Source organism: Tachypleus tridentatus, chromosome 12, assembly GCF_004210375.1.
Source record: "Tachypleus tridentatus isolate NWPU-2018 chromosome 12, ASM421037v1, whole genome shotgun sequence".
Lineage (NCBI taxonomy): Eukaryota > Metazoa > Arthropoda > Merostomata > Xiphosura > Limulidae > Tachypleus > Tachypleus tridentatus.
Window position 1 is genome coordinate 93,330,640 of NC_134836.1, and position 27,980 is coordinate 93,358,619.

Here is a 27,980-nt window from a genome sequence, read left to right on the forward strand (position 1 = left end):
CATCAATGCCTTAATGTTATCAGTTTTAAAATAACAAAAGTAGACATAGTATCTAGTTTTACCTATTTAGAAGTAACCAGCTTTTATAGTTCTTGAAATCATTTACAGAGATCATATTCGATGTGAACTGTTATTAGCAACCCATTCTACAAAACATACCTTCCAGACGAATAATACCAAATTTAAACAAACATCTGAAAATAGATTCTCTAAAGATGAAAATGATATTTTATTGATAATAATTATTAATAAAACCAACTTCATTAATATTTCCATCATACCTGTCCTTCTGCCACAAGAATGCGTCCACATCTTAAACACTGGCTATTAAATTCATCCTCCGATAACTGTTTGGGTCTAAAAAATATATAGTATAAAACTCTTAAAATACTGAAACAAAACATCTTACTGAAGTATAAAATATGTTAAAATTGTACATGAAATGAATTTCTGAACAGAGAAAACACTTTGTAAATTATACAAAACTATTTTTTCTTTTAAATTAATAACAGTACTTAACCCTTAAACAGCAGCCATTATCAATTAATGCTACTACCTACAACATTCCTGCTGTTTAAGGGTAAAAAAAAAAATCAGATATAATGTTTCATAATACAAAAGAAAAGATCCTAACAGCAACATGGACATCAAGTCTCCTTATAACAATACTTTAAGAAAAGTTAATTGGCAAATTCAAATTTGCTCTTAAATATACTTTTTACCAATGATTTTTGGTAACTGTAGTCATTTCTTATATTTTTCTGTACTTAACAAACTTGAAACACCAAACAAAGATATAGAATATTACATAATATATTTTCATATTAAACAAAAAATACCAATATAAAAACTAAGCTTATTTCATCAGATTCACTGCAAATGTTTAAAAATTGTATAAACATGATTGTATTACATGTGTAAGTGCTGAAAAGCTGAGATAACTATAATTACTTGTTAAAAGTGGTTTAATAAAAAATTTGTAATTGTTCAAAGTGTTTTCATACATATTTAAATCACACATTTCTTTAATGTGGAATTATTATAAATATTTTTCTAGATTGACTTAAAAACTTGTATCTTTAGAGAGAGAATTTGAAGAATTATGCATTGATAAATTATTACAAAAATGGTCATTTACAAACATAAAATTAAGTTAGTCATTCTTAAAGGTTTAAGTTTTCACATGTGCAGAACACTAAACCTTACCCTCTGTCTACTCCCTGATCAATACGTAACATTTGATACCACTGGTTTTTGAACACTGGATAAAACCACTCTGAAATATTTTATGAAATAATACTTACAAAGAAAAATACATTTAAGGATCAATCAATAATGAAACAAATTACGTTAAAATTTTTACATTTCAGCAAAACAGATACATCTTCAAAATTAAAATTATTCTTCATTAAAGAAAAAAAATAACAAAAAATCCTTTTAAACCATATTTGCCCATCAAATGACTTACACTCAAAACTTTGTTTTTATCTATTTAATATAATTTTTCATCAAATTCATCAAAATCATGGATTCATATCTCCGTACTAACTATTGCTTCTGAAAGAAATGTCTTTATAAGGAAACACACACATCTAAAACAACCCATTATGAGAAACATGACTTAACTGGAAAGGTCAGACATATTAGTAATGGTCTACTAAATAATAAGAATTTAAACAAGGTAAAAATATATATTTATAACATGGCTTATCATTTGGAAATAGTGAGAAATTAGAAAAATGAAAATATGTTATAACTTTACCAATTAAACATTTTTCATTATTCTCCACACAACTTAGAGAAACAAAACTATTAAAAATTACCATTTTGTTCTGTACAATAAAAATGAAAAAAATATTGAAAATTGCATATGAAAACATATCAAAAAGTTCCAAAGAAAAGTTTAAATGTGTAAGTGATTTACCAGAAGTTAAAGTTAATGCCAGCCTTAGCATATGTTGAAATACCCCTCCAGATTTACATTCAGGATTAACTTCCTGAAAATATAATTATACATTAAAAATGATATTACACTATCATCAAGTATAATTCATGGTCTTTTAATTATCTGAAATTTCAGGTTTTTGACAGAATGATAATCATTCAGTAAATGTGTTAATTTTAAAATACCACATCTTCCCATATATGTGGTTCTATATGGAAATGAGATTTGACAATTTTTTCAATGTTTGTCCCCAGAGTGTCATTTCAATACTAGACCAAATGTTGGAATATGTTGTACAATTTCAAATAATAGAATGTTAGAACAGCATTTTATTGTGAACATAATTATGTAAAGTGAGAAAAACAATTCAACAACTCGCTTTGTTTAAAATAAATTACATCTATTTTTTGCACTAATTTATTTACTTGGGATAACGTGCAACAAAATCTTGTATCTAATTACCTCACTTTCATGACATTAACAGAACAGAAAGTACCTACCAATTGGCACAATATGATCAGCTTCTAATAATTCCACATCTAAATGGTGGTTCACCAGATGCTGCAAACGGAGAGCTTTAAAAGGAGGAAGATACTGACTCCCTCGTTTAGTATCTAGGAAGTACCTGTCTGTTAAATACAAAATAAATCATACAATTTTTCACAAATAGAATATAAAAAAAAAAAAACTGAAGTGATTTGGAAAAGAAACATCTGACAAATGAACATGTTTTATGGTTAAGCCAGACTGACATTTTCCTCCAACAGTTTTTAAGTCCAGTTTGGATGACACTTTCCAAAATTTCATTACAGTTGAATCTCATATAGAATGTTTTTTGTTGCATGTGTCCACTTTTTTTTTTTTAATTTCAAGAAATAAGTCAATAACAGCTTTAAATACTACCAAAATGAAAAATGTAAAACAGATCCATGATAAAATTTAAAAAATAATAGGAGCTCATTTTATAACATTGTTTTCCTAAACACTCTTCTTTAATATAGAAATAGTCTTTTTTTCCCATTTTAATATACATTAATTTTGTAAATTATTATTATTATCAATGAAATTAGTTTTTCAATAAAGATTCTAAAATTGTTGTAAAGTTAATTTAATGAAAAATTTCAAACTGGGTCTTCCTTGTGGAGAAAAATTGTAATAATTAAAAAAAAAAGTGAATTTATCTGCTGAAGAATCCAAACATATACTATAAATGGAATTGTTATGTGAACAAAGAAATCACAAGTACTTTGTATGAAATTTATTGCAGACAAATTTGCATTTATTTATTTTTTCCTTACATATGAGCAAAAGGGATCAAAACATTGCCATATGGAAAAGTGACTTATCACAGAGAAAGCTGAGTCTTTGAGAAAGAAAATGAAACATTAGGATGGAAGTCAAAGAAAGAAAGAGAGAGATAGGCTTGTTCATTATGTTATGAGGAAAGATTCAGTGAGAAAAAGCCAGGAACAGACCGGAAATACAGAAGTGCATCAAACTGCTCAACATGATTCAGTTAGAAGTCAGGAGCAATTTCATCATGGAAAAGCACACCACCCAGCTCACCAAGATACTGACCAAACAGAGTAGTGTTGCTACTAGTACATCATATCTATATAATAATATGCTTGTTCATATGTCTGTTGTGGAAGTCATGTGTGCACACATGCATATTCACATAGTAAGGTGCATTATCATAGCAAACAAAAACTGCAAATTACAATAAGCACCAGATGCTATAAAACACTTAACTTTATGTTTATGTATAATTGCCATAGATATAAATACATGTAGGTTATAAATTTTAGCCTGACATGTTGTCAAAAGCTAAGGTATTTTCATCAATCTTACTATAAGATAGCAGCCATGACCCATAAAACATTTGCAGTAGTGTTTATGCCCTTCATTTTAATTTCTATCATCTATCATTTCCTTACACATCTTAAAATATGCTTTCTTCCAAGCATAAGGTGCTAAAACGACAAATCCTGGTCTACTTGAAAACATTTTACACCCTTAGTCAATCAAACACAAGTAGATGTACTTTATTTGGTAAAACTACACACACATAACTTTATTTAATAAGACTACAAGTAGAATAATGACATGTACAACAGCATACAGATCATGAAACAATTATGAGCATTCAGTTTATAACACAGTTTTAAACGTTCAAACAAAGAAATTCACAAAACAGAGAATAAAACCCATAGTAAAGAAAAATGTAGCTAAAACATGTTTATGGCAGTCTATGAAATGAATTGAAGTTAAGTTATTGCAAAATTGTAATGAAGGCAAACTTAGCTGAATATGCAGAAATATCTGAATGCATGTTCTTACAGTGATAAGTAAATGTTTTTTAAATGAACTGCTCATGTTTATTTGAGACCTATTTCAGTTAAGAAAGTCCATAAACATTTTATATTGTGTAACACTTTTTTTTTTAGAATATTACATGTGGATTAACCATTGTTTGTCCAAAATACTGTGTAAATTGAAAAAAGCAGAAGCTGAAATTGAAGCCAGTCTTCACATCATGACAATTATATTGTTCCATCACATAGCATACTTACTGCATTAAAAAAATTGACTAATCAAAGAACATGGAAGGTGATTTTGAATGGAAAAGCCAGTATGCAATATGGACTCCTCACACAAAGGCAAAATACTCAACATTTTTGCTATAACATTAAAGATTTTACACAACAAACGTAGAGCATTTTAATAATTATTGCTGCCATGAAATTGAAATGTTTTCTTCTAAAAGCAGAAGCTGAAATTGAAGCCAGTCTTCACATCATGACAATTACATGATTAAAATCCTTCAGGTACAGGTTAATTTTGATAATGTAAGAACATTTATCTTTTCATTTTATTCTAAATAGCAACACAAAATAAAAAGCTACCTTAATTTCTGTCAATGTTATTATTCACAATGTGTTACCTGAATGACTCTGAAAGAACTTGTGAGCTTCTAAGACACATTCTTTCAGATCACCTTCCCAGATGATATTTTCGTGAAGAAAAGTCCACTACAGGAAGAAATTTCAAGAAAATAACATTGAGGATTGAAATATATTACAACACTCAACAAACAACATTGTATAATATGCACTTAAAACTATATGTAAAAGGGAATCAACAGTCATACAAAAGGCACTTTTTTGTGTTCCAAGATCGTTTGTATCATTCAAGAGCCTGAAGAACAAATGCTGTTTAAGATATAAATATAAAATAGCCATTGCCAAGTGATTACTACTTTATAAATTTAAAAGTGATCATGCCATCTACTTACCTTCTAATTTTCTAACCCTTCTTCCCAATTTAAGATGAAATTAATTTTACTTTGCTTCGTTATTTATTTGGTTTCTCTAATATTTGTAGTTGTCACATTATTTTGGTTCAACTTAATATGACTGCTAGAAATATTAGAGAAACCAAAGAAATAATGAGGCACAATAAAACCACTTTAATCTTAAACTAGGATGAAGGGTTTATTTGTTTGCACAAAGCTACACAATGAGGTATCTGTGTTCTTCCCACCACAGAAACTGAAACATAGTTTCTAGTATTGTAAGTCCACAACTATACCACTGTGCCACTTAGAAGCTGGATGAAGGGTTAGAAAATCAGAAAGTAGATGGCGTGAGCATTTTTAAATATTTAAACTACCTACCTTCGAACTAAAGTTATTTTAAGCAGGATTAAAATAAATTAATCTAAAAGGTTTTAGATATACTCAAACATGTCATTTGAAAGGGTCTGACCTCTTGAGTCCAAAATTGTAATTAAATCTCAAATCAGTCAATTCTAAAATGACAGAGCTAAAAATTTGTACTTGAGAAACTCTGAGCCATTCTATGAATTGTTATGCAGTGGTTAAAAAAACAGTACAGTTACATGTGTTACTTCATTCATTACACAAGTAAAAATGCAAATTTCAAGGTAATAGATCTCAAAAATTATCAATTTAATGATCTGACACAAATTATACATTCCCATAAGTGTCTAAATATATCAATTATTAAAATGGACAAAACAGAAAACATTAAACTTCAAATATAAACTGTGTTTACATAAATATTTTCCAATGAAAGACCAATATATAAAATAGAAAGAAAATAGTTGATTTATAGAAACATACTATTTTCTTCATTTCTGTTTTTTTATGATTTCAGGAATCAGAGAGTTTAAGTTAAAGTAACCATGATTTTCAGTGAAAATAACTGTTGTACTTACAGTTTTCAGTAAGATATAAACAGAGAATTCTGTCTGCATCACTACAAGATCAGGTGAAGCTACCAGTTCTTCCATTAAAGAACAGCTAAAATGAAATGTTAGCACAGCTTTCAAAATAGTATTTCTATGACCATCAAAAACATTTAAAATGAGCTGATTTAATTCATAACATCGTGAATATAAAACAACAAATAAGTTCAAATTTAAACAATCACAGCCAGCATCTGGATTGTATAGCATATAATACAAGAATTTAAAAATTAAGTGAAATAACAAACAAGTAACAGAGGTAACAGAATTTAACTGGTTAACAAATTAAATATCAAACAAGATAATTTACATTTCAAAATTTACCTTTTAAGCAAGGTTTTACTGATTTTATGATTCCTATATCAAATTGTTTTTATTCTTTACACTAATATAAGCTTTAGAACTTAATTTTTAGGATTTAGCTTAATCTATAACAAATAAGTATCGACAATTATTTTTAAGACATCATAATACAAGAATACTCAAATTTTCTTACACAAGCCTTACAGGTAAATTTCTCCTTTAGAGAATCATAGAAAAAAAACAAGGAGCTTTAACTTAAAAAATAATTAAATCACTAGGATCAACTTTTTAATTGGCTAGTTATGTCTTTTACAGTATTTTTAAGCATATTGCTATAAAGAAAGACCAATATAATCAGAAAAGAGTTTATATGAAAAATTATCATCAGAAAAAAATCATAAAAAGGCATATTTTTTCCTAAAAACAATAAAAATGTCCAAAACTCTCTCTTTTTTAAAAATTATTTAAAAGTTCTCATCAATAATTAGTCTTAAATATATTATTAACCAGTTGCCATTAATTGAACTATGATATAGTTTATTTTGTTAACAGCAAAGCAATTTAACATATCTACTGTCATCCCTAATTCTGAAATATCAATTATAGAGTAGAAAACCAGTTAGCAAGACCCACTGCCAACTCTAGGGATACTATTTTACCATGGAATAGTGGCAATGTAACATCCCACAGCTGAAATGGTAAGCATGTTCAGTGGCAAAAAATGCAACAGTAAAGTGTTTATGTAAACAATCACCTTACTGAAAATAAAGGAATATTATGCACATACATATTTTCACTATTATTATTTTACTAATCTTTAAAAGTTATACAACTACCTGTAAACCACAGAGAAACATTTACCATACTCCCTATCAATAATAGTAAATTAATACTAACTTATAAAGGTTTGTTTTTAGGCTTGTGGATTTGATACACTTGTACTGATAAAATCTGTTGTATTCATAAGCCAGTCAAGTTGAGAAATCAGAAAACATTTCCTACTCAAAATTGGTAAGGTACTTTTTAAACATAAACAATACAAATGTTGTGTGTGTTTTTTAAGATTTTAAGTTATTCCACAATTTGCAATGTCACTGTGTTTATTTTTGTTTGTGCTGTTTTTACTTTTTATGAAAATAAGACTATTGATAACTGCTGGCTTATTCTGTTTCTAATTTGGATACTCATATTAGGGTTACTATAAACAGAGTTATTTCTGTACTCACTTAATTTGTTGAAGATGATGAGTACTTTCTTGAACAGAAGACATTAGGTTTCTGAGAAGCCATCCCTTCGTCTTCTCTTGAACAGAAGCAAGACCATATTGAAGAGCAGCTTCATGGTATTTTAATACAGAGTGAATACTGTGAAAGGATAGAATTATACTCACTAGTTAGAAACTTTGTATAAGAGCCCATATACATAAAAATATAAAGACCTAAACTGTTATTCTAATTATCCCACAAATATAAGACTTATCCTAGTTGTTCTCAAACTACATATGTTATTTCCTTAACTGACAATAATCAACATATACAATATAGTGTATATAAATATACCATTTGTTTATCTTCTTTTTGTATTATTATATTTATTACAAATTCAGTTTTTGTTCTGAGTACATACTAGTTTCACATATCACATAGTCAAGAAACTCATTAAGTTGGTCAAGTTACTTCATTCCAGGAAAAACATAATTTAACAATGGTTGTTTGGATGATATATAGAGGTTATACATCTCCATCTATGTTGTAATGACAATGCCAACCATGTAAATATGTTATGTTGCTCATACTAAAGACAAGATTTCTTGTGAAACAGGAAAGCTTACACTTAAACAGTCTGGTCTGTGGTTTTAACATAAATGGTTGAACAAGAATAGCCAATAAAATTATATCAAATTATCTAGTGTCAATTAAACTAAGTACACACAAGTTTACTTTTAATAAACATTATACATTTTGTTTTACACATTGTATCCAATCTCATTACTTCACTCTACATTAACCCAACAAGAGATTTAGTACTACTCCAAAACTGATATCTTGGGCAAATCTCCTGTTATGTACTGAATTTAAACAAACAAAGTTTTACCTGCATTTCCATAATATCACATTTCAAGTACATGCAGTCACTTCCCAATTTTACTGTTTACAGCATTATACATTCTTAAGTTCTGGTATCAACTGGTGGGTGTATGCATAAGGAGAAAATAATATTTTCCATGTAATACCAGTTACGTCACAACCATTCCTAATATCACTGTTTACAGCATTATACATTCTTAAGTTCTGGTATCAACTGGTGGGTGTATGCATAAGGAGAAAATAATATTTTCCATGTAATACCAGTTACGTCACAACCATTCCTAATATCACTGTTTACAGCACTATACATTCTTAAATTCTGGTATCAACTGGTGGGTGTATGCATAAGGAGAAAATAATATTTTTCATGTAATACCAGTTACAAGTTACATCACAACTGGTCATAATTTCCTCTCACACCATCACTAATAAGTGGACATTTGAGCAGATGCTGTTATGAAGAAATGCTAAATAAAAAAATTTTAATAAGATAACTTTAATTTCAATTGTTAACTTCTATAATAAATCATGCTCTTTCCTCCATAAATAACTAAAATATTACATCAACTAAATCTTGTTGAGACATGACATGAGAACACTAACACTCAACATGAAATTTTACTGAATAGTATCACCTCAAGAAGTAGCAATTCCACTGTAACAAAAATACTTGAAAAACAATGTTACTAGAACATAGCTACTAAAATAGATATTATTCCATTGTACTTGAGGAAAGGCTTAATTAAAACATACAAAAGCTTTAAAGATTTGTTGTCAGCAAATATATGTTGGGAAAACAGAAAACGTGTTTAAGGATAAATTTACATAAATCTCATGTTAAAAATGCATAATCCACAATTCAGTGTCCGTATACCAGTAACGCTATCTTACAAGTATTTCTATTGCAGTGGATCGTTACTTCTTGAGGTGAAACTATTTAGTAAAATTTAATTAAACACATAAATGAATTGTGGAATTAATTAATTAATTGTGTGGGAAAATATCTTTAAAAGAGCTCCTTTCTCCAAATTTTTCCATTCTGATATTTTTTGCAAAAAGATATTTTGTAAAAATTATATTAATAAATTTAAAAGCATATTAAATGTAACATAGTTTACACACAGAGGAAGCTTAAACATATATATATATATAAAGCTTTAAAGCACAACAAAATGTAGCAACTTCCAGATTGTTAAGTAGGTCTTGTTAAAATATCCTAGATGATATGAAACCAGCATTTATGCTTTTATGTATTTTTTTTATGTTTTAAATTAACAGTAATAAAGATTTTTCAAAACATTCCTATGTTATTTCATTTTTATTAATAACTTCTATAAGCAATATATATTTGATCTCGTGTGGGTGTGTTTTTGGGTGTCCCAAAAAATGTCATGCATTATAATGTTACTTAGAAAAGTACAAAACCTATCGATTACCATATAATGAATGCAATTACTTAGAAACTAATGATGAATTTTATGTTCCCATAATCCCTTTTCAACCACATATTAAACATAGGCTACACATTAACTGATAACAGCCTACATTTGGATTATCATATTGTTCATCACTTCTGGAATGTTTGTAATGAGGTGTTTCAAATCTCCTGAAGGGTATTAACCCTTGAGCTTATTAACAGTCCAAAGTATTGACATAAATTCTATCACTTAGAAGAACATAAAAAGAAATCTGAATGTGACAAACCAGGTGAATATTGGGGCCATTTCACATCCTCATAGAGAAATTAGTCACTGCTAACCAGGTTAACTATTATCAAATAATTGTGAAATCTTATCTTCCCAAACTGTGCAAATAGATTTGGTGAATAAAATAAGGTATCTGCTTGAGAACACAGTGATTCCAGCAGGATAGACCAGCTCCTCACACAACCAAGGAAACAAGGTGTTACCTTCATAAAAAATTCTCAGACCAACTTATTTCTCTTTATGAGGATGTTGAAGAGCTTCCATACTCACCTGATATGCCACTCTTAGACATCTTTAATGGGATTATCTAAAAAACAGAACTTATGCTAACCACAAACCTTAAATGTTATAATTTTCCTATAATGAAAAGGTATTTTCAATAGTTACTTACCTCCACTCACATGAATATCTATTCTCATTCAGAACTCGACTATAGAAAAAATTATGCATGCCACAAGCCTTTATCCCCACTCAATTGAAACTGATCAATTATAATGCATCTGTCAGACAAATCATCATGTAAAAACCTTCCACCAATAAGACTGCAACATACTCTCATGATGCATGTGACTTCTTCTGTTCTATTCTACCAAACTATCACTTCAAGGTTTGGCAGAAGATAAAAGCACTAGTTTTCAATGGAGAGGAAGGGTGGGAAGTGTGAGCAAGTGTAAGTACTTATCAAAAATGCACTTTTAGTACAGGAAAATCTTTAACTTCCAATATGGTACTTTACCTCACTCACATAGAGAGCTAGAATCCTATTTAAATAGGTGGAAGGATTGGTTGAGAGAAAGAAAGAAGCATCCAAAGGACACTCCCTAAGATGAAACAGTCAGATTCTAAGATCTGATGTGGGGGACCACACCACTTCTGAATCAGGTATACTCTGCCCATCACAGAAAGATGTCACACATGAGCAGAAAACAGAGGAGTAATCCAAGTGAGAGAAAAACTAAGATCAGATAGTGCTCCAAATCATGTATTTATGAAACTCTTATTCCAGAAAATGTAAAACTGGGAAAAATAAAAGGATGTGTCTGAGACGTAGAGTGGCTAAGGTGCAACACACTGTATACAGCAAGTCAAATATATACAAAACCCATGCTGCTAAAAACCAACATCCACATGGAAGTAGGGCTTGGATCGTTCCATCAATAAGTCAAGTACAATAAATAATTCAGCTACTGAGTCCCATCAGCCATGTGCAGGTAGTAAAGAGAATCATACCTCCTGGAGGATGATTACAATCCAAAATTCAGTCCACCAGGAACCTGACACCCATGTGGAGACAGGAAAGAGGATCATACTAGTAGTAAATCAACTATAATCCACCACCCAGTCATCTGGTGGGGGTAGGAAAGAGGATCATGACATTTTCACCTCAAGTTCATGAAGCCAGAAAGAAGCAAAATCCCTAAACCCATGAATGGTGTGCACGTTAATATAGGAAACTGATAGATCAACCCAGAAATTTAACATTTGGCATTGAAAAGACATATGCATAATGTAAGCCACATCCCTCACAATGAAATTGACCAAGGTTGTCATAAGCACAGCAATATCCTCAGAATAATAAGCATTAAAAGATAGGAAATGGGGAAGAACTATAATAATCTTCAAATACCTCCACTATGACCCAAGATATAAATAAAATACAAAGAGTATAACTGAGCAAGGAATATAAACATCTGTAATACCTGTCTGAAGACTTATGTTGATTAGTTTAACTCTAAATTCAAAACCCAGCCACTGAGAAATAACATCAATATGGGAGTAGAATGAGGAATTCCAACTGAAGAGGTGAACTAAAATTTTGTGACTCACTCTCATTTATATTTGTTTCATATTGGAGGATATTGTATCATCTACACTAGCAGCACACCACCTCCCTATTCTCAACTAACTTATTTTATAATCATTTCTATATTTAGTTTGTATTTTGTATTTCATTAACCCATTCGGGAGGATACCTTCATAGTTCACCACATCAGTAGCTTGATAATGGTAAAGACTCTTAAACTCTACTAGAAGAAAAACAAGGAATAAAATGTTGTAGAGAGCCCACAGGAATGACAACACTGAGACAATGTATTGGGTGATCAGGAAAACCCCTGATCTAACAGCCAAGTGAGGAAATCTGAATTACAAGCAACAGTGGATTGATCAGAGTAAAATCCTGGACCCAAAATCCAATGGCAGAAAATGTTCCATTTGTACAGAGAAATTTTCATGAAGGAAGGGCAAATGAAACAAGCCAAAAACAAGCTAACCATCAGGACTAGATGAAAACCAAGCATGAAGACAGATGACAAAGGGTCAGGTAAAGTGCCAGTATTCAATAGTGATGAAAAAGAGCTGTAATCTGAGGAAAGGATAACAGAGGAGGAAGTTGAAACTGGAAAAACTATGAAAACCACAGTTGAGATGGCTAGTAATGATCAGAATAACTGAAGACACAGTAGCAATGATGATTAAAATTGCTTAGAGAATAAGGAGAAAATAAAGATAGACATATTTGTTGGTCCAATCCTGGCTGAAAGCATCAACAGCCAGAGCAATAAAATGAGGGACCAGAGACCAGAACAGAGGCAATTTATGGTTGAGGGACACAGGAAAAGCTACTGGAGAACTTCACAGAGGTTTGTTTGTGTTTCACTGAGTGAACTACAAAATTAGTTAGCTATGGATACTGTAATTAAAATGGTCACTTCCACTTCACACTCTAAAACACTTCTGAACAAGTTATATAATATTAATTTGATGTTTCCAAAGTACAGAAAAAATAGAGGCATTAATACTACATCTGACAAATTAGCAACATCAGTGACAGTTCCCTCAAAAACAGACATAACTGCCTTTGTAAAAACTGGTATCCTGCATCAAGAATATTTTGAGCCACAAAAAGAAATACCTACACATGCAAGGATTGGTTTTTTTTTTAATTTTGATCAAAACTATATGAGGGATATCTGCACTAGCCATCCCTAATTTAGTTGTGCAAGACCAGAGGGAAGGCAATTAGTCAGCACCACCCACTGCGAACTCTTGGGCTACTCTTTCAGCAATGAATAGTTGGACTGACTGCCACATTATAACATCCCCATGGCTGAAAGGGCGAGCATGTTTGGTGTAACGGGGATTCAAACCAGTAACCCTTGGATTACGAGTCAAATGCCTTAACCACCTAGCCATTCTGGACCCATATGCAAGTAACACCACTCAAATGACCAAAACATTCATGTGCATTTCTTTTGGATTTTATCAGATAACATTATCAAATAGTTCCAGATAAGAGATATATTAATGAAGAACTTCATCTCAAAACAAATGCGCTGCTATCAAACAAAATGAATGAGATATTTCAAGCATAAAAATCAATGTCATTAATTCCCTTCTGCAAACAGTAAAGATTTGGGAATTGCCAGCTACATTGCAGAGAAGTGTGACATATTGAAAACTAAGAAAAATTATGATTTAATAACAGAAATACTCACTGGGAAGAATTTAAAGGAAAGTACAGCAGCCATTCATTACCAAAGTCTACTGAAGCAAGTTTGTTTTTTTTTATAAATATTTTTTTCTACTTAAATCATGATTTGTTTAACTTTTACATATTCATATAGGATTGAACTATAATAAGAGTTACTGCCTTACAGTAAGACTGGTTAAATTCCCTACATAATTTCTGTATGAAAACATTTAAAATAAAAGGAACAAACAAATACCATTTAGTAACACTTTTCATGGCCTATAAGCTTTTGAGGTTATCATTCCAAAGCCTCATTGCTTTCCTGTATAAAATGCAACCCTATTAGAATTTTCTTCCTCTTTAGAAAAATAGCAAACAAATCATTGGTTACTCATGATGATGAGAAACACACTTTATGTTAAAATGCATCTCAGGACAGCTGGCATGCATATTAACACTTTTACAAAAATAAAGCAGAGAACAACGTTTCGACCTGAAAATGACCTAAGAAAGTTGAAACATTGTTCTCTGCTTTATTTTGGTAAAAGTGTTAATACTCATACCAGCTGTCCTGAGATACAAATTATTGATTATATTCAAGGTGCATATAAATGGAGAATAAAATAACTTTTACTTGCACTAAAATTTATTATCACTGTAGTTCTACTTAATACATTCTATTCTTTGTGTAGAAATGTTCTTACTGATATGAGCTTCAGATTTATTATTTTTTATTCCAATTTTACCACAAACGTGATTATGATCACATGAAGCACATCTAATGGTATTTTAACCATAAATAAATATATCTTATCTACTCACTTGATGGTTTCTGCCATAATCTCAGTACACTGTTGTATAAGACTACCCTATAAAAAAAAATACACACATATATATACACACACACATACATTTTCAAGCCAAAACAAAACACATTAAAATTAGACAAAACATGCTGAATTTTTTTTTAAAAGATCCTAGAGTACAAACTACAATGTGGGATTTATGTAACAGCATAAACAAAAAACAGAAATGCTCAATATTTTTATTAATTTAAACAAATGACCAGTTGCCCTCAATATTATACAAGCAAATACATTTCTTTTTCTGTTGAATTTTTATCAAGCTTAAATTATTAAAACAACTCACCAACTGAAACAGTGTAGCAGCTGCCACAACTGGAATAACTTCAACTGGTTCAATAACAATTTCATCTTGGTAGAATGATCCAAAAACAATTTGCAAGGCTATAAAAAATTTATTTGTCTTACACTGTTTTATTAAATGAATGTAGAAATAAATGAATCATCCTATGTATGAAAGACATTACTTTCCATTTACTACATAATGCCAACTAACTTAAACTCAAAAAAATAACTTACGTAATTCAATATATGTCAATTAATGGAACCCATAATGTGATTCTAAAATCAAGACAGACAGAGAGCATGAAGATATAAATTTGATGGTATTTGGTTAATTTATATAAAATAGTTTTAACATTGAATTGTTATTAACCTTTACAGAACAATCTTCTTTGTGAATAAATGTATACGGAAAGCTCAATACAGACAATTTATGTATTGTGGTATTTGATTTCTTTTATCACCATCATCCAAAATTCAGCATGCCTTCTGAATTCATTAACAATTCCAGGACTTCTGGATAAATGCTTTCTAGATTTCTAATGAGCCAATAAATTTCTTGTAGGTGAATATGATAAGTGTGCAACAAAAGCATGTTGGGTGTCAGGGGGGGAAATCTTTTTCTGTTAAATATGAAATGAGAATGATGTATATTTGTTTCAGTCTGAAAATGTTTATTTTTATAACCAAGTTTTCAAAATGCAATCTGTTGTGCTCTTTAAGTTTAATTTTTATAGTTTATTTCATTTTGGCCTCTAACTTACTTATGTCTAAATTAAAAGTGGGTTCTTTTATGGAACTTAAAGAACAGTATGAAATATTTTGCTTTCTGCCTGAAAGTTTTATTTCTTTAAAACTACATGTATAATTTGAGACTATACGATGCAATCTTACCTTCTCCATAAAATCAACAGTTATAGTGATTCTTTTTCTTTTCTTATTTCAAATTTTTATCCCAATATTTAAATCTGAATTTATTTAATGTTATAGTAATTGAGTAAGAATTGTTCTTATTTCAAGTTATATAGTTCATTTCACACTTGTTGGATTCCTTTGCTAAACAATGATTTTGATTTTGCTATTAAGATTAGAAACTTCTTTTTGTATTAGCTTAATTACACATAAATTAGTCCCATCATGTTTAGTTTGTTTAATTTATTACAGTGAACAAAGGAAGACTTATTTGGTCAGACCTAGATCTACTTTATTTTATTATATATTTATGATATAATGGCATACTAGGTGCTCTCTTTTAATAATTATAAACAAGTTTTTATTCTACTGTACTCAGTCACTGAATATTTCTGTTTCTCAAACAATTTATGCATTTTAGTACTAAATATAATTTGGCAGAGTAATTTTCAAAACAGGAATGTTACAGTATGACACAATACCTGTAGTGTTCTATAATAGGTAATACCATACAATGTTTTATATTTTAGGTTTGGCAACTTTGTCAACATAAATGTAGTGTAATTTGTTTTCCAAGAAAGAAATTATACATAATAAAGGGAGTAGAGGTTTTTAATATTATTACTAATTGTACAAGTCTTTTCATAATTCAAAACTAAAGCAAAATGAATAATACTCTCACTTACCATCAATGGTAATATTAGGATCTTCAATGCCAACACTAATAATTCCTTCCTCAGCTTCTCTCCATGAACCACCAAACATACTGGAGAAATAGGGAGACTGAAATATATGCATCAGTGTTTCATAAAATAATACACATCTCAAAATTCAAGTGCATTAAATGTTACATATAAATAATGATAATATTTTGTTTAGATTAACATTTAATAAATGTTTAACAAAACAAAATCATGTTTTAGATTGTGAAGGATATATTTAGAACTCCATAAACCTGAGCAGATGCCATGAGCACTCAGCTGAAATCCCAATTTATGCATCTGAAGGTGACAGCATCTAATAACATTTATGTCTCTTTGGTTGAAAACTAAACCAAACAAAGTTATTATCCACCTTATATAAACAGATTGGAAGTTCTATGAAGCACTGTTGTTTGTTCTCAAAAAATTCCAGATAAAAAAGATGTGTTTGAGACCATTTTTTTTTTCAGGTCTTGCTTGTGAAGTCTATCAATTTGTTTACATCAACTGTAAAACAAAGATGATGAGTGGAAAGAAGCCACCGAAACATTTTACTGCTGAGCAAACAAGTTCAATTAGTTTCATGAAGAAGAAAGTAATGACGATGGTGATTCCGATTCTGAATTTGATTTTTGAAGAAACTTAAGTGATGAAAATGACTCATAACAATCATCAAGACCCAGTTCCAGTGCTTCTCAATGAGCTGATTAAAGGGGATCATTGTCCCAAGTAGGAACCAGTAGTACAAAAAGGCCAAAAAAATCAAGCCCAGCTAGACTTGATCTGCCTCTTAGATCTATTTCCATTACCAGAGCCAGAGATAAGGAATGGGATAAAGTGAATCTGCAAGATAGGTCAGCCACAAGTAATGATTCTGAGATTTTGCTCAAGAACAGGCATTGTCATGATGTACACACTGACATCATTGATAACACCCTTCAGCTTTTTAAGAACTCAGTTTACTGAATATGTAAGTAATACTCTCATTGCTGTTATCAACAAAAATGTCAAAGCACAAACTGCAATGAAAACATCTGCTCAGAAATGGTCAAGGTATTTCAACCGGACACTTTTTACTCACCATGAGCTTCTAAAGTTTGTCGAGATGACATCAGTGAGAATAGACAAATGACATAGTATTGAGACTAATTCACCACCCATCAGTCTCTGTACATACCATTCTATCATCAAATGTTCAAAAGAAAGAGCTTTGAGGCTCTTTATTAAACAATACTTCACTTGGGTACCTCTGGTACTGAAGGGGAAAAAAATAAGAATATTAAAATTCTCTAAAAGTTATGATAATAACTACTTGGAAATCATGAAATTAATTCCAGCAGATTGCACAAACAATTATGGTTTCAAAAAGATTACTGCCCACTTCTGCCCTAGATTAGATTAGATTTATTACCAATTAAACCAGTAATGTTCATTCTAGTGTTTCGTGTAAAGCGGGCTGGTCTTTTGAACAATGAACAAAATTCATCATTCAAGTTTTAAGGTTTTTACATTTTTTGTGCTCACCAATCAGTCACTAGAAAGATTCTCAGTTACAAACGGATTGGCATTGACGTTATAAGTAGCTAGATTCAACGTATCTTAAAATCCAAAACTCTTGAATTGGAATTCTTAAGTAAAACTAAAGTTATATGGCCTTTAAGTCATTTCTAAGTTTAAATAGTAGGAGCTGTATGGCATGTATGAAAAGACAGAAGGGACAGTTAGAAGTCAGATTAACAACAGAGAAGGAGAGCACAGAAAAAATGGAAACATGACTTTATATGTCAGAAATTGCTCAAGGCATTCAACACATTAGATTCACCACAATCACCAACAGTACCTAAGAAAGAAGTGTATAAAATACACTGTACAACTCAGCCAGCAGATTAAGTAATAGCCTTAATGATTACAATATGAAGTACAATTTGATTATATGTAAGCGTAGCATTGGGTTTAACAACTAGTTTTGTTCAAGCTGATTTTGTAATTTGTCATTCTCTTGAGATAACACCTGGTCCATCCATAGAAATGTATGGCTATAATTCTGTACGTCATGCAACAATGTTAAAAGCTGTGTTCTCAAGTAGTAGGTCAAGAGAATCCTCGAGGTTACAAACTCCCTTAAGTTTGAATGAGATTGACCATTTGGGTAGCTCTAATCACTGGATAAATCTGATATTGCCTTCAGAAGATGCCACAGCAGCAAAGAAACTAAAACCATCTACTTCAAAGATTATCACCTAACCAGAACATCAGAACCTAAGACACCTGTTCATCAAATGGAACTTCATACTGATGTTCTATTGCTTTTTTTAATAGCAAACTTTTTTTACTTAATTTGTATTAAACAACAATCTGTAGAATGAATGTGATAAGATCGATACATTATGTTTCTAAATAGATTAAAAGAATATTATGGATCAGCACAAAATGATAACAGGTTATAAGAATCAAAATAAATATAGAATTGGTGACATTTGAGACATTTGTAATAAAAAGCCCTTCATTATTAAAAACATTCTTGAGAATTATTTTTATACCTTATCTGCTCCCTTCAATTTTCAATAAATCATATCTACATTTGTCAACTTAAGTTCCATCTGAATTATTTCACACATAAAAAATCCCATTGAAAGAAAAAAGGTCTATGTTGTTCTAAGTAAACAGGCTAAAAACACAAATCATTAAGGTTGTCAGCAAAAGATATGAAGGCTTTCTTTATGCTGAGCATTTTAAATCATTTGCCACTGTACTTTAACAAGTTTGTGCATTTGATAAGGAAGTCCAACACCTTTGACTTACAAAGGTGTTTCTCAACTGATCAATTGTCTGTCAGTAAGCGAGATAAATCCTGCAACAAAACAGACAAGGCTGTCTCATATCAAGCCTACTTCATTTTTCAATATTTATCTCATATTTAAGTAAATTTGGTGAACGGCCAAAACGATAATAGATATGGTAGTAATATGCCAAATGGTGGACAATTTTTAATCCTTTGTAAGTATTCTGTTGCTGTTGGTTTTGTGCATTTGTATATGTTTCTGGTGGCCTGAGTTTTAAAAAGCTAACTTTCTGATTATTATATGTATCTACACTTATATAAAAAATATATTGTCTATCACCACAAACATGCAAGCTTACCTGGCAGAGATACACCTTATGAAGTTTCCATTCTCTCCCCAATGCCATTATAGTTACATCACTATTAAGGCCTTCTTGAAACAAAGTTTTGTAGATGTACTGTGATGTAGTCATAAGTTTTCTTCTGTAAAAAATTAATGATCATAAATTCCTCCTGTATGAATATTTTCTCTAATGTAAGTACATTACAAGTAGTCTGTGAAAGGAATATTTACACAAGCTCCATATTGGTGATTTATATTAGTTATGAAAGTTTGAACAATGAAAAACTATAAAATGTACACAAAATGACAATCTACAAATTGTAAGAAAATAGATATGAATAAGTTAGTATGACCAAGTACAACAAGTAACATTCATAGCCTATATTTTCTATATTTTTAGAGTTAAAATCAATTTGAAACAGGTTATTACTTTAGGAAATAGTTGTTCAGTCACTTCCATTCTGTCAAAAACCATATAGCTTTTAGTTATTGATGCATTAACTCTCCTATCTTCCATGTGACTAACTGTGACAGTACCAAGAAAAAATTGTATAAGCCTTACTCTACTGCCAGAGGCCAGATTTATTCCTTTGCAGCCATGATAAATAATATTTAGCACCTGGTTGTAGACAGGTGAGTGAGAATATTTTTCAGAGGTAAAGGTCCATTTCAAATTCACTTTGATTCAGAAAATATCAAATTCAAATAATGTGGACTTACTTCTGTACTACTGTAAGCTAGAATACCCACGCTAAGATGGAAGAGAGAACTAAAGAAGGTCATAACAAAAGAAAACCAGCTCCAGGACAGGAACAAGTAACTTACCTATACTATAACTTAGAGTGCTTGAACAGAATCCAGATCCAAAGTCATACACATTGGACTGTATTCATCTTCAAAAATATGGAGGATACCAGAAATGCCGAAACTCAGAATATAAAGCACTTTTCTTGTTAGAGTACCTTTCATTTTAGACATTCTTTATTTAAAAATATAGAGGAGCAGGGCAATATAAATATAGAATATACTTAGGTTGTAAAGCACATTCTTAGATGTATTTCCATATGTTGGTTCAGAACACAGTGTTGTCTTGTACTTGTTTCTTATACCTCAAAATATTATGTAAGTACACATACATAGATGTTGGAAAAGATACCCTCAGGGTCAATATTATTTGTCTTGGATTTTGACTAGAGGAATACATCTACACATGGTCAATTGTCACATGAGAAAGAGAGAGATTATGAAAATTTTTGTTAAGTTAATGAGTTTACATGTTACAGACTCTACCACAATGTTGTCTAGAATGGGCTAACATTTGAGTCACTCTGAAAGAGAATTCAACTTCACTGACAAAAGACAGAATAACATCTATTCATGCAGCTATAGACATTGTGTAAAAACAGATGTCCAGGGCTGGAGTTGGAAGTTTTCATGGTGGTAACAGGATCAGTTCCAAATAACAAGAAAAAAGAGCAACAAAGCAAAACAAAGGTTGTGAGAATGAATATTGTCCTGAATGATTATGTCACCATGTATGAGCCAACACAGTATCATGATTCATAAAGGGGAAGAAACTCTTAAAAAGCCACTGTGAACATTTCCAATGAGTTGAAGAAGCAAGATCACTGAGATGGCCACAATTTTCATAAAAGTGCATTTCCCTTTTGGAAAATGGGGGTGCACTAGAAGTTGTAAACTCTGAATTCAACCAAAGTAGAAGAAACTCAGAATACACACATTTATGTATATGTGTTAACCAAATAGGCAACAAAATTATCAAATTTAAAGAATACACTATTATTTCAAGAGGAAAGGTTTTGATCTAGCTCAAAACTTTATCCTCTTCAAATAAAAAAAAAATTGCAAATTGTATAACCTATTCTTTAATAATGAATCTGTAGTCCAATTCCACTGAGAAGCCAGATCTCATTAAAGGTTGTACATATAAGCATAATGCAAGTGAATAACTTAGTGAAATAAAATCATATAAGAAGTCTTTAGCAATATAAATACAGCTAAAGTAAGCACACGCATAAAACACCAAGGCTTGAAGTGCCATAAGAAGCAACTGAGGAATCTTCTGAGCTATAATGATTCAAAATCCCAGATTGATCAAATAACGAGTAGCACTAACTGAGATTCAGCTTTGTGAATGATTCACTTAAAAGATGTATCTAATTCAGTGTATGCTAGAGACTGAGTAAACAGACCAAGTCAATTGTTTGTATAAAATAGGAAGTTGATGTCAAGGCTTAAAATGTTAGAATAAAAAGAGAGGCAAATGATTCACAATCTTCCTCACAATGGTAAAAACACAGAAAGCAGTAAGTTGGATGATTGATCAGGATATGAAGATAAGCATCCTGGATATCCATCTTTCCAATGAAATGTTCATAACATTTGAAAATAAAAAATCTTCAAAGTCAACACAAAATTTTTAAAAATATGTGGGAGTGAAAATGTGGAAAAAGACTGCTGAATGATTTCAACAGTTTGTAAAAAAGTCCACTGTTTCTGATCCAAAACTTGTAGGCACAGGATCAGAAAAAAGTAGAAAAAATACTGGGAGAAGAGAAAGAAGAAGACAATGACAATGTAGGCAAAAGGAAAAGGGAAATGATGAATGTCTTAAAGCCAAGAGTCTCACAGACGAGAAAAAGATCATAGACAATCCTCTACAGTTTGAATTTATGATACATCAGGAACTAAAGAAAATCATTTAGCAATTCAAAACGAACAATCAAACTTGCTTCTTTGCTTGGCAACCAAAAAGGTGCAAAAGAAAGGAGTAGAAAACTGAAAACTGTAAAATATCAAAAAAAAAAAAGGCAAGTTTGGGGGACAATCACTGCCTGTTCAACTTCTAAAAGGGAGATGACAACCATAAAAAAAAATGAATCTAGAACCTAAATCAGCATCTTCTGGCATGATTCTCCTAAACATGAACCTAAATCAGGTGAAATTCCTTCAAAAAAGAAAAATACAATAAAGAAGCCTGTTGATAACAAACTAAATCTGTGAGAGTTGTAGACAATGAAGAAAGCATTTTTTAACTAGAAAACTAATCCTGATTAAAAATGCCAGGTCAATAAGAATAGCTAATAGCTGTGATGAAAAAGAAACTCTTAGAAGAAGGAAAAATCATAGCATGATGGAGTGAAAACTGGTGATCAGACAAGAAAAAAGATCTTGTGAAAGATATTCCACACCCAAGAAGAATTTGTTGGGAATGATTTGTTGTAGCAGATGATCCTACTAAAAGACCAACCACATGAAGAACATGAAAAATGCTTACATCCTGCTGTATTCTGAAAACATCAAAAGTAACACAAATATCAAGAGAGGGGAAAAGATGCTAAAAGTCAAGAACAGAAACAACTACCTTAATACTAGCATCCTCAGGTATATCAGAAACCTGATCAAAATATAAAATACTTGTTGTAGTAAAAACAATTCTACAAAACTGATAAAACAAGTTTTAAAAAAATCATTTAATGAAATATATTACAACTGAAAGTCAACATGGATTCATCTTGCTTTAGGAATCTGTTACCTATTTATGGGGATGTTACTTATCCAGATAAGGGAAATAGCATACACTTAGTATATGTAAAAGTTCTAAAAGTTTGCAATATGGTAGAACATAAAATATTAGATAAGACAGTTTTGTTTCTTTTGCTTTATTGCTTTTATAAATACTAGCTAGCTGCCTTCCCTCTTGTCCAGCCATTCAAAATTAGGGGTAGTAAGCACAGAAAACCCATTTGCAGCTTTGTGTATACTAACAGAATTACTTGCCATCTGAGTAAGTATAACTGCTAGTTCCTTAGGATTTCTATTAGATCTGTGGTCTCTTCCGAGATTGTCCGACAATTATGCAGCAATATACAAACACTTGACATTCAATAATGCTCACCATCCATGAGAAAAAGAATTTTATTGTGATTTTTGTTTAAAAATCAGCTATCATCACAGTATTACACCACATAGTAGATTTTGTTGAAGCATTTCTTTGTAGATGCAGTTATCAATAAAAGTGCCTTGCTTTTCTCTTACAACACTCATATTTTCACTAAGTGGAAACAAATAATTTTTCTTATTTTGTTTTTTGTTTGTTTTATATTTGAAACTTACCCTTTTTAGTATTTTTTTTTCCTTTTTCTTTGTAATTCTTATTAGTTAAATCTAAATATAACACTTTTGTGGAGATTTCAGTCATTTTCTTTATTGATCAGCTATAAAAATAATGCCTGGTTATAAAATATTACCCAGTTATGACTGGTGATGATAAGTGTGGTAGTTTCCAAGATCTGTGTTTTGGATGTATATATCATAAACTCCATTATAATAAGACAGTGTTTATATATCTTGTGGAGTTTTGATTTCTTTTGACTTGGTGCTTTTATAAATATGGTGTTTCTATACTTTGTGACAATTATTTTTTTCAAAGAGAAACTATATTTCCACATTTGAAATCTTGACCTTGAGTTTTGAACTTTTAACCACTAAATCAACAGGGTTCTTTCTCAGCACCAAGGGAAGTAATTTGTGTAATTTAATTAAAAATCTAATGTTTACAACTCTAAGTTATTTTGTAACTTTGCTTATTGAAATGGTGAATTTGAGCTTTTAACACCAGAATCAATAATACTCTTTGCACAGAAGGTAGAAAAACAGATAAGACACAACATTGCTAATATCCTCCCCAAAATCTTTTCAGCTGAAAAGATGTGAGGATGTTACTTATATAGACAAGGAAAAGTGTGTATACTTTAAGTGTAATTAAATGTTCTAAAATGTTTGAGAGATTGTACAACATGAGAGATTAGATAATAAAATTACATCTGTAACAGTTACAAAAATACCAATTAATTGGATTATAGGATTGTTGGGTGTCAGAAAGATAAAGGTTTTCACTGTTGAAGTCCAAACAAAACAAGGGTCAGTGCTTGTACTTTTGCTCTTTATGCTTGTTAATGATATTTATCAGTACACAAATACTAAATTAGCAAAGTTTTTTTGATGACATTTACTATTGAATAGTTCTAGCTGTGATGAGCATAATGAGTAATGGACGTATATTAATATACCATAAGTTTACACCTTCTTGTAGTATTACAATACTTATTCTGAATTAACTCTTTGTTTTGAACATGTGCAGATTTCACATGACAAATGGCTTAGAACACCATTAAGATAATCTTGTTTGAAGATAATTTTGTTACTTCTTTGGATAATGCCTGTTAACACATGGAGAGAACATTACTTGATATATGACATGCTGTACAAGTGTGTCTTCAGTAGTGTCCTACAACCATTCTTCATGTTATATCTAGAGATTATGGCCCCACCTGTGTTGTAACAAGTATGACCAGTCACATGGGTAAATGTAAGGTTTCTCACAAACTAAAGAATGTTGTATTTAAACAATCTAGTGCACAGTTTCAATTTGTGCAGAGAAGAGCCAGTAAAATTGATTGTTCCACATAAATAAACAGCAAGTACACAAAATGTTCTTACTTCACTACAAAAATAAAACTTGTGTGCTTTCTTTCACACTTTTTTATCCAGTCTCTCTATTTCATTTTACATCAATTATACCAGTGAGAGATCTAATATTATTCTGTAAGCAATATCTTGATTGAATCTCATCATTTAGCAAATCTAGTTCAAGTAAAGTTAATTCAATTTCATTATATCAAATGTCTCAAACCAATTGGTACAGTTATGTCAGAAAGTGTTTGTACCCGAGTTGTGAGTAGTTTTTCCTCATAACTTAAAAAGTATTATGATTAGGATAATAAAAATATAGTATATTATAAATATTATATTAACACACATCTACATAAGTTTTTTATGTAAATTGAACAACACATAAACTGTTTATAAACAAATAACCAAACATAGGAGGGGCAGAAAGTGTTTGTGCATCTACTTTAATGGCCAGTTGTGTAGCCTTTCAGGTGAATTACTTGGTGCAATATCTCCTCATAGCCCTCTGTGATTGTTTGACAGTACTCAACTGGTATTTTCTTCCATTCTTCTTTACAGAAGGCCTCCAACTCTTGCAAGTTTTTCAGATGATGCTGATGAATCCTGGTCTTCAACTCATGCCAAACGTTTTCAATTGGGTTGAGATCGAGTGACTGCAATGGCCGCTCCAGAACGCTTATATGGTTCCTCTGCAACCAGGATTGCACATACTCGATGTGTGCTTAGGGTCATTGTCGGGTAGAAGATCCAACGATGCCCAATACTCAAGTTTCAAGGATCATTCTTGATATAAGTGCCTAATATATCAAAGTACTCTTCTTTTTTCATAGTTACGTTGACGTGGTGAAGGCTGCCTACACCAGAAAAGCTGAAAGAACCTCATAGCATGATCAAGCCACCTCCATGTTTAACTGTAGGGATGGTGTTCTTTGGAAGATGCGTGCGTTCCCCCTTCTTACAGAAAATATAGCGAACATCATTGTGGCCGAAAAACTTGATTTTAGTCTCATCTGACCAAAGAATACTCTTCCAATAGGTAAAGGGTTTATCTACATGTTTTCTTGCATATCTCAATCATGCTTCTAAATGAACAGGTTTTAAATATGGAGTTTGACAAGGACGGCATGCTTTGAACCCAGAAGAGCGTAACATGTTCATAACTGTAGAGGTGCTTACCTCAAGCCCAGTTTCCCTTCTGTTTCTGTATGTCATTACGTGTTAAATGAGGGTTCCTACTAACTTCTCTGAGAACCTTCCTCTTGGTTCTCCCTGGAATTTTGGTGGGGCATCTGGAATGAGGAAGGTTAGTAGTTGATCCTGTAAGCTTAAACTTGGCAATTATGCTTTGAACAGTAGATTTTGGCACATTAAGTTGTGTAGAAATATTGGAAAGAGACACACAAGACTTGTATTTTATAATAATTCAGTTTTTTAAATCACTGGACAGTTGTTTCCTGTTCACCATGATGACCAAGCAGACAATGACAGAGACGGTGCCAAATTGCCGGAAGTACATTTTATGCTGGCTAAATTCCAATAATTATGAAGCCAGTGTCTAGTTCTGGAATGGTATAATGCAGTTTATTCGCTAAACTAAACAAAATTTTTACGGGAATATCAGATTTTTCACACATTCTGAACTGTACGAACACTTTCTGATCCTCCTATTTTTGGTTGTTCATAAACAGTTTATTTGTCATTTAATTTACATAAAATTTATGCAGATGTGTGTTAGTATAATATTTATAATATATTATACTTCTATTAGCCTACTCATGATACTTTTAAGTTATGAGCAAAAACCACTCTGGACGCAGAGATACGAACACTTTCTGTTGTAACTGTAAATATTTGGCAAATGGCCTTGAATTATAATTTGTGTAAGGTAATGCAAATATATTATCATATTTTGATCACACATTAACAGTCACATGACCAGGCCCATCTTTAAGCTAGTCCCCTATTTGCTTTTTATTGATATATAATATTTGTATGAATAGAGTATGCCTAACCATTTTTTTTTTTTTTAGTTAACTAGGTATTAAGCTTAAATCCATCCCAGAATTTTAGACTGTATTTATAGACACATCAATAACTCAAAGAAAAAAGGTAGTTATATCTATGCAAATCACTTGTTAGGCCTCACTTGAAATATTGTGTACAGTTTTGATCTCTTTATCTAACAAAATATTTTCAAGTACTCGAAAGGGTTCAGAGGAAGGTTAGTATAAGATTACACTACAGGGATAGGTTTTTCTTTGGCAAAAGGTTATGAGGTGATATCCTTAGAGCTTATAAAATTATCCAGGTGGATTAACAGGTCAAAGGCCTCTTGTTTATTTGTAATATGTTTCAAAGATAAGAGGACACACGTTTAAAGCAGAGAAAAGACAAGCTACTCTTCAGTTAAGATAATTTTATTCTTCTAACAGAATAAGCTGCTGTCAGTAGTAATAGAGGCCAGCACTTGATAGCAATTGAAGAAGAGAAACAATGACTTCCTGAAAACTAAAAGATAGGTTTTTAATTTTTACTTTTTCCAAGAGTTGATGCACAAAGAGAGCCTTTAGGATCAAAATGTTCCTTTGCAGCCCTTAGATTACATTATACTATAACAAGAATAAATGTACAAAGTCATAATCTAATTACAGATAAATAATATAAACAATAAAACAAAAGTAAAATGACTTTCAACTCTATAAACTTAATGCAAAACATTTTAACTACTTTTATCAATAAGTTTATCAAATGCAGTTTTAAGAGATAAAACAATCAGCAAAATTACACAGTCTGGAAATCTTATTTCAAAATTTAATAAC

At 31.0% G+C, this 27,980-nt stretch overlaps 1 protein-coding gene across 2 annotated transcripts in view; it reads right to left on the bottom strand.

Moving 5' to 3' along the window:
• Positions 1-27,980, bottom strand: part of gcl (germ cell-less) — a 40,850-nt gene that overhangs the window by 10,462 nt on the left and 2,408 nt on the right. For both annotated transcript variants that reach the window (XR_013018473.1, XM_076471023.1), the window contains exons 2-11: positions 19,682-19,805; positions 16,526-16,622; positions 14,932-15,029; positions 14,605-14,651; positions 7,744-7,881; positions 6,185-6,269; positions 4,890-4,977; positions 2,446-2,574; positions 1,207-1,276; positions 282-357 (exon numbers count right to left, since the gene is read on the bottom strand). Coding sequence is in view for 1 of the 2 variants with exons in the window: in XM_076471023.1 (XP_076327138.1) it covers positions 282-357; positions 1,207-1,276; positions 2,446-2,574; positions 4,890-4,977; positions 6,185-6,269; positions 7,744-7,881; positions 14,605-14,651; positions 14,932-15,029; positions 16,526-16,622; positions 19,682-19,805 (952 nt within the window). In the remaining variant the exon portion in view is untranslated. The remainder of the gene's footprint in view (positions 1-281; positions 358-1,206; positions 1,277-2,445; positions 2,575-4,889; positions 4,978-6,184; positions 6,270-7,743; positions 7,882-14,604; positions 14,652-14,931; positions 15,030-16,525; positions 16,623-19,681; positions 19,806-27,980) is intronic.